Raw genomic sequence first — 8,980 nt, 5'->3', positions numbered from 1 at the left:
TCTGTTTACTGCTTTCCCTCCCCCCCCCCCCCCCCCATGATTGATTATCTGATAACGGTCTGTACTTATTGAGTATTTTTGTACCTTAGCACATCCTCTTTCCCTTCACATCTCCCGAAGCAATAACAGTCTGCTAGAAAAATGCCTACATGAAACATGAAAGCTCATCCAAGAAGAACAGCCCGAACGAAACAACAGGATGCTTGTTTTAAGTGCACTTGAGCAGGATTAATATCCGATTCAAGAGGCTATAATGCTATGGAAGGGCTTTCAATGATGTGAAACACAAGCAAAGCTTTAACTCAGATCATAATTACAGCACTAAACACTCACCAAGCAATTAGCTGTAACAAACCTACTGTTAAATAGGGAAGCATCAACCCGCGTTACCCTTGTTTTACAGGAGAGAAACTTTAGGCAAAGTAACTTAACCCAAGCCATGGAGGAAGCCTCACAGGAGAGCAAGAATTCAATCAACCTTTTCCTGGGCTCAGCAAATACATATATAACATAAGACAATGTCACCTTGCATTGAAGGTATTTCAGTTTTATCTACCTTACTGAATTAAAAGAAGAAACCTGTTTTCAACATCACGACAGTCTTGGCTAACTGCCTCCCTCTGCTTTAACATCACGATTCCTCTTCACGCTCTACACAGAGAATAAACCAACTGTCACAAAGCACCAAAGTTTAAGTTATAAATACACATTTCCTTTTTCCTTAACATTATACCGTCACAGGCTGAAAGGATTCTTAGTAGTTGCAAGCCCAGCATTTAACATCCAAAGATGTCACAATTGTGTCACATTTGGAGAGCGAGATGTTTCAGGAGTTATCCCAGGGGCTGCCCAGAAGGAACTTTTGCAATAGGATTATCTCCATCTCTTTCTGAAGGAGACGCAGGATAAGAGGAGATTTCCCTAAGTACGTCTTTAATGCCCAGATTTGCAGAATATCAGGGTTGCATAGCATCGCCTCAAATAATCCAGAGGTTGCCCGGCATCTTTTAAATGCTTTGCCCTTCCCGTGACTGTCTGCCAAGAGACAGCGGCGTCTGCCAGCTGCCTTGCAAAGTGCCACGGCACGCAGAAATCCAGCTAGCTGAAACACTGCCGAGGGATATCACCTCCAGCGTGAAGTGGTTTCCTTAGCAAATTGCTAAGGATGTGCCTATGTCAGGGATTACATCATTCAGCTTGATTTTACTGCAGGTGGAAGTAAAGTCACCTGGGCTTATACAGGGATCATACAGCTGGAACAGGGGGGTGTATAAATGTAGTTGAATCTAGAAATGCAGTTGGAGAGACCCAGCAGGGCTAGGGGGAAAAACTTTCACGATGAAAAAAAGGACCTACGGCCCCCAGGAAATCCTTTCTAATGAATGTATCATAGAAAACAGGGCTGAAGAAAGGCTTGGGTGGCGAGAGCTTGTCTGGTTTTCATCCCCCTCTATCAGTCAGACTAGTAAAAGACATCATCTCTCCCCACAAGCCTAGCAGGGCCTAAGAGACACTGGAAAGGGCACTTCTTGGAGTGAAAGGCTGATATCCACAATGCTCGCAGCTGTGGGTCTGCATTTCAAATCAAATTACAGACAGATTTCTCTCTCCCTATTTCCAAGTCGTACATGCGAAATCTCCAGCGCTACCATACACAGCTTGAGACTTAGTGCTCCAGCACTGCCTGACAGCCTCCCCTCCACGCTGTCGGCTCCCCGCAGGCAGCCACGCGTCCCGGCACACCAAAGCCGTGGGCAGCAAGGGAAAACCAGAGTAAGAGAAGGCACCGCCAGGGCTGGGGGGTTTCCTACACATCGTCATCCCAGGGTTATAAAACACATGGACCTGTAACCATGGCCGGCCACACCGCTTAGCAGCTGGCTCCTCTGCATGGTGGAATTGCTTTGGACATGGGAAGATCTAACCTCCTGCTTGTGAGAGCCTGTTGTTTTGTTTTGTTTTGCCTCTTCAGCTAATAAAGTGCTTCCAGAAACCAAATGCAAGTTTCCAGCCTCGGACTCATTCCTAGGGAGCCGGGCAGTGGGAGGGAGCACACGCATACTGGGATGATAAAACTCCCCGTTCCCTTTAAAATCAGAAACATCTGCTGCAGCCAGGACTGACTCACCGGCCAGGTTCAGAGCGGGTTAGCCAGGGCAGGTCTCATCAATGGAGTCGCTGTAGCAGTTTTTTAAGGAACAGAAGGGGAAAATCAATCTGTCAACCAAGGGGAAAAGGGAACAAACTCTGGTTAAGAATAACCCCTTACTTCCACAAAGTCGCGTGGGCAGTTTTGCTCCCTTCAAACAACCCCATTCTCCTGGTGTGCTGCTTTGGCTGCCCACTCAGGCTTGGTTCGGGTTGGTTACAACCACCTCTGACTCCCAGGGTCACCCCTTCTCCCACCGCTGGTCCGATGGGGAGGGATTGTATTAACTGAGAGTTTCCATCAGCTGCTCTCCCCAGAGCTGGGAGGAGGACGCCGAGGTCCAACAATGGGGTGGGCTCAGCAAGCCTCTTGCTTACACACTAAAAGACACTCAAAGGAAATAGGCAATTTGTTTATGAGCCAAGATTTCTGCTCAAGAGTTGTATCAACACTTCCATGAATTCAGATTTCGAGCAACTCTTTGTTACTCAGCCTGAGATTATCAAAATATCAACACCCTGACAACCTGCTGGTGTCAAAAGTGAATGTCTCTAAGTCCTCGGACTCAACATGAAGATAGGCTTACAGTTCCGATCTTTGATCTCCAGTATAAAATAGGACCAATAAAATATTATAGGGATTTATGTCTGACCTCTCACTTGAGCTGCTTCACACCTAAAATAACACTATAAGATGTGCCAAAGAGGGGAAACTGTTTAGGTTTTCTTGCTTCTTAAAACCTGATACACTCTTATTTCAAAAACTTTTGACTTTTATTAAATAGACCACTAGCAATTACACAATAACTCCTGTTCTGGGTATATGGTTCAGGAAAATTAAATATGTGGCTTTATTTAACTTCTTTGGGAAGATTAGCATGGTGCTAACCTCTAGCAGAATCGCAGCTGTCTTAGGAATCAGTTCCATCAAGGGAAAGCATATTTTCTACAAGAGTCATGCTACCACCTTGTTTCAGACAGCGTGGCTGCTTTCCTTTGCCCATCCCCTCTCTCCTTTTCATCTCTCGCAATTAAAATATTGACCATTTCATCACCTAACCTAGTTTGCACTCTTAAAATATATTTTCTGCCAGGCAGAAGCGTGGGTAAAACACTAATCCTGACAGTTGGGCAAAGGTAGTTGAAGAGCTATTGAAGATTACGGGCAACAGATAACTTATGCCGGCATCAGATGTGACTGACTGGTAGTGCTGGGGGGAAAAAGTGCTTTGAAAGAAAATTCAATTAACTTTTGAATTCAACTAGACTTTCCTGAAAAATGTCTCCTTTCTATATAAAAATCTTCCTTCTCCCTTTAAAAAAAAATCACATGCCTTCAAACCACAGTATTTTGACTTGGAAATACTGCCACAACATCTTCCTGGACTACAGCTTTGCTGCCCTGCAGTGACATTCCTCCTGGGCCAGCCCACATCTCCCATAGTGAGCTACGGCCGTTGAGTCATGCATCAGAGGTGGAAGCAGAGCACTGCAGAAGCCAAGGGCTTATCACCGGAGAGACTGTAGGATTGGGAAGACTCTGGTGCCAGAACTGCTGTTTTCATGAGATACGCATTGCTTCCCACTCCCGGAGAACAGCAAGTCACTGGTAATTTGGTCCCGCACTGCAGCACCTTTGTGCTGTTGGCCTCGCTACCACTGACCCAGCTTGGGCATTTCTGCATTGCTATCACGGCTATTCCACGCAACCCATACCCACAGAGACGGAAAATCCACCAGACTCACTGAGACCCCCTGAAGCTGAGCCTTGCTATTTCTACCCAAGGAAAATTACAGAACAGCTACTACAGGTTAACAGCTTGATATCAAACCATTAATTTGATTTCAATAGCGTAAAAGAAATCATTTTATCATCTGGAAAGTGTGGAGAGGACACAGTAAGCTATTGGAACAAGCATCATTACAAGACCCTCCCCGGATAGCAAGCCTGGGAACATCCAGGAAGGGAGGGGAAGAATCACTCCTAATCCTAAACAGCAAGTAGGATATGTTTGTTTATTATACCAAAGATGCCCTGTCATCCCGGAAAAGGCTGCGGAGACAAGGACTTCAGCCTGACTGAATGGGAGCGTGGGGAGAGGCAGATTAATCTGCTCTTATGAGACTGCCTCAAGACTCCTCTTCATGCAGCTGATGCTTCAGGCCGACACAGGATGCTAACTGGAAGCTTCCTGGCTTCCCTGCACGCACAGTGCCGGCAGTGTCTGATGAACTAGGAAATGTTTCTGCACATTCAACTGAAAATGAGACAGGCACAGACAAAACCTGGATGTTTCCTTTCCAATAATGTTAAACTTGAACCTGCTCATTTTTAAAGTTTAGAAGTCAACTTTAAACTTGACTTTAACATTTGATTCTGTTACACTAAAATCTGTACAATTTCAAATATCTTTTCACTGCATGATGAAAGAACGCATTTTTCCAGTATTTAGGATACCCAGATAAAAGAAAAGTCATTAAATACTGTTGTACTTCAAAATGTGAGATTGCATAGGGTGTTTTACACCCTACTCTGCTGTGCATCCACTTCTTGGAGAGGTTAGCTACTAGTACTGCACTGAAGAAAAAAATAAAACTCTCCACCGCCACCACATCTGCAAATTTCAATCCTGCAACAGCAAAGCAGCCGAGCCAGCGTGGGTCTGTCAGGCTTAATCTCAGGCTTGGCACAGGCACAGTGCAAATGTAGCTATGCAGCTCTGGGCCCTGAACTAGCTCCAGATCAGCAGAGTCCCATTCACACGGAGCTGCTCCTGAGCTGGCAAGCCCTGGCACACCCGGGTCTCTGCCCACAGACACAGGGTCACAAACTGCTGCTTCACCCCGTGCTCTCTCCATAAGCTCCAAGGTAGTCAGCAGGTATGTTAGCTCTTGCGTTTGCATCAATTTACTCATTTTTGTAGGTTTGCTGCAATAATAGCCAGATTTTGATTGCAGCCATCTGAAAATGAACCTTTAAAATGAATTTATGGTAAATGGAAGACACAGTTGTCAGACGAAAAAAGGAAGAGTTGTCCTTACCTTTTGCACTAGATAGACACTAGTTGCTCTTTCGCTTGCTACTTTATCCAGTGCTGTTTCTTCCAGTACAAAGTAGCTTACATCTGCGATGTGAACACCCACTTCAAAGTTCCCTGAAATTACACAAGGAAGTCAGTAGGCTGCAGGTAGAAATGAACTGCTGACATATTTAACTCTGACCCCTCTCCCTCCTCTCCCAGTGCTACTGTAACCTTTTTGCCTTATGCCTAGACCTCACAAAAATGATACTTCTGTCCACTTCTTCCATCTGAGATGAAAACTGTGGTCTCTCAGGACCCTACCAAATTCACAGCCACTGTGGCTACAACATACGAGTGAATACACATACAAGTGAATCCTCAAGCACAGCGGTGGATATGCGAAAACGCTTAAAAACCATGTGGATAAGTCTTTCCAACTAGGAGCTTGTAATAGTGAGCCCAGTCCTCATCCCTTTGCTGTCAGACAACAGTAAGCAAGAAATATGGGACCCCACCTTACAAGCACACAGGCAATGCAGGACACCATTTCCTAGGTATGGAGCAGCAGGTCACACACGCTTTTGGGTTCTCAGAGCTGAACTTGTTTCCACTTCACCCTGGTTGAGCCCAAATTGCTGCTGGGGACCTGGGAAGTCTTCAGTGACTTCGTATCAGGCTATGCAGAAGCACAGCCTTCCACAAGCAGAATATTCCCACTGTTATCCTGCCTTCCCTTCAGATTAGGCTTTTTATCCTTAGAGTCCAGTCTAGAAGTATCTTAATTCAAAAGTTAGGCTAGAGAGGAGTACTACTGAGGTTTATCATGAGGTTTTGGCAATAATTTGGATTTGGAAGTAGCGATCATACTCAGCTTTGGAAGTAATTAGTACTTTGGTCCAAGAAATTCTGGTTTGCTAATCCTCAAAGAAGCCTATTGACCTTTGTTTTCTCTGGAAGGACTAGGCTAGATTTGAGGTGCTTATTTGTAGAATAGTTCTAAGTGCAGCAGGTTCCTAATTATAACATTTGGTTCTTTAGAGGAATTCACTAACTTCTTGGTATCTATAAATATTTTTTCTTTCCCTAATTTTTTTAAGAAGACAACGTAATAAGATACCACGCTGGTGACAATCCTGTTTGTTTATATGCCTCGCAAGGAATATTATCAAAGCCTTTCTCTAGAGTGTCACATTTTTGAAGGATAAATTGTTAATAGCTGCTGTCATTACGCAGTACATCGGCCCGTGTGCCCTTCTGACGGGTACCAGTGCTGGATTTCAGCAGAGTGAGAATGGAAATGTATACAGGCGAAGAGGAAGCATGAGAAGGTTCAAGCTCGTATTAGGAGAGCCACCCAGCCCACTGTGCCCCCAGCTGGGAGTTCAGATAAGTGAGCACCCGCCCTATGCAACTGTTTGAATTCGTAACGATTTTAACTTAACTTTAGCAAGCCATGTTTGTGCAGCACTTTAAGTACGTAAAGTATTATCTTGCTTTTTGTGCTGCTTTTGTACACTCAACAGAGCACAGATGTAAAGGCAGCAGAAACACACATGGAAGACGAGAGCGCTGGGGTTTAGATTTGTCCACATAACCTACAGTCACTGGAAGGTCCTGCAGAGAGTAAATATGATGGCAGCAGGGGGAGAGGGCAATAATCCCATTGCACACCAAGGGACAAATTCCACCACTCGTTAGGAAGCTGGGAGAAAAGACTGCAGATTAAATGGTTCACCTCAGAAAGCTGCCTACAGCTGTGTTATGATATTATCACATGCCTTGAAAGCTGCTCTACAAGGATTAGGCATCCAAGCCTGAAACTACTTAGACAGTAAGTCTTAGACCAACAGCTCAACCAACAGGTTTAATATTACACGCACTTGAAGCCAACACACTCAGAAGGCAAAAAAATATTGAATACTTTGAAGTCAATATTGTAATGTATTGACCCTGCAGGCAAATATTGACGAAAGGAAAAGGAGAGGGGGTCATTACATCATGCCTTTAATCGTACTTTAATTCAATATGTGCACTGTTACATACATGAACTTTTTGTCCTTGGTAGAAAATCGGCAAACCAAGAAAGATCTCATTGCATGAGATAATAAAACATGGAGTTAGCCAACGAAAACACATTGAGCGGAGTTACATTTCATTCAGGTTTCCCACCAGAGCTTCTAAAAGCCGGGGTCAGCATGAGCCCCCTGCTTTTGAACTTTTAATGGAAATTCTATCTAAATATTTTCTTACATACATTGACATAATGCAAACTGGCAGCTCTCGGGTTTGTCTTGCTCAAGTATGAATCACCCTATCTCCCTCACCCCCAAAAAATTCAGACCAAGAGAAGTTAAGATACAGCACAGAGACCAACCAATCAGATTTCTCTCAAATCACTGCTTTTGAATGTGTTAGACAAAATACCAGCCCAAGCCTGCACAGAAATACCTGCCTACTGCTCTCTCCTGGTTTATTTGCTAATTAAAATGAAAGAGTTTTGTGGATAGAGAAATACTATTCACTAGGATTCTCTTCCAGGTCCACAAACAGTTTTTCTAGTCTCATTAATTTTTATGACAAAGTCACAAAAGGAACATTTCATGTTGTAAGTCTTGTGTTATTTCCCAAGGAAAAAAGAAAATGTGGCCTGAATGAAAGGAAAAGAGAGTTAAACCAGCACTCGTTTATTGAAAAAGTCTTGTCAGAGAGCAGAGAAAAGGGGGAAAGGGTGGACACCACATGGACCACACACCACAGGCTGCTACACATGGCCTACTCCACCTTCATTTTGATGAAGAAATCTACTTTTCCAGCAAACAGAGGCTTCAAGTCTTGGCATGTAGCTCTCCATCATGATAGATTTTATACCCTAAATTTCTTACAGAAACGAGTACTTTACAAACCACAGACTTGCTTCACCCCAAATTTAAAATTCTCCTACAGTGAAGCTAAAGCTGCTCAACAACCCCTAAAGCTAGGTATACACTACCAGTTTAAGGACTTTTTTTTTTAAAGGAATTTACATAAGAATGTAGAGGAGATTAAGCCAGACACTTCATATGCTGATATTAAAGCAAGAGCTGAAGGAAGCATCTAGTGCAATGAAAAATGCTGAAGGCACTTGGATGGCTTCTTGCACTCAGGATCTCTGGGATTTTTCATTTAAAATCATTTCATCTGAAAGTGGGTGCAAAATTGTCATCCCATTCGAAGTCCACCACTACGAAGCTGCTATGTGGGAGATATTTAGCAACAGGGAATGCAGTTTAGAATCAAGCAACACATGTTTTATTAACCAGTTGTACCCTATTAGCCCCTCTGCAAATACAGAGACGTGGCAACAGAGATGGATGGGAGACAGGAGTGTTATTTGAAAATACGCTATGCATTGCAAAACGCAATAATGAGGCCATTTGCAAAGAGGAGCTCTCCTCCTGAGGTCTGCAAGTAGAAATAGGGAAAGGGCTGGGCACTCAGCCACCAAAGCTCCTCTTGAGCCAACGCTCTGTGCAAGCAGGACAGGATTTGTTGCCACTGTTGTGGTTTAATCCCAGCCGGCAACTAAGCCCCACACAGCTGCTCGCTCAGTCCCCCCCAGTGGGATGGGGGAGAGAATTGGAAGGGTAAAGTGAGAAAAACTCATGGGTTGAGATAAAGACAGTTTAATAGGTAAAGCAAAAGCCACGCACGCAAGCAAAGCAAAACAAGGAATTCATTCCCTACTTCCCATCGGCAGGCATCTCCAGGAAAGCAGGGCTCCATCACGTGTAACGGTTACTTGGGAAGACAAACGCCATCACTCCGAACGT

At 44.1% G+C, this 8,980-nt stretch overlaps 1 protein-coding gene across 1 annotated transcript in view; it reads right to left on the bottom strand.

Annotated features, from left to right (window-relative positions):
- DIS3L2 (DIS3 like 3'-5' exoribonuclease 2) overlaps nucleotides 1–8,980 on the bottom strand; it is a 200,003-nt gene that overhangs the window by 77,109 nt on the left and 113,914 nt on the right. The window contains exon 11 of the mRNA XM_009282384.1: nucleotides 5,191–5,303. Coding sequence (XP_009280659.1) covers nucleotides 5,191–5,303 — 113 coding nt within the window. The remainder of the gene's footprint in view (nucleotides 1–5,190; nucleotides 5,304–8,980) is intronic.

This window comes from Aptenodytes forsteri, unplaced genomic scaffold (assembly GCF_000699145.1).
Source record: "Aptenodytes forsteri isolate BGI_AS27 unplaced genomic scaffold, ASM69914v1 Scaffold404, whole genome shotgun sequence".
NCBI classification, from domain to species: Eukaryota; Metazoa; Chordata; class Aves; order Sphenisciformes; family Spheniscidae; genus Aptenodytes; species Aptenodytes forsteri.
Note: the sequence above shows the minus strand (reverse complement) of the source record. Positions and strands in the feature narration are given on the sequence as shown.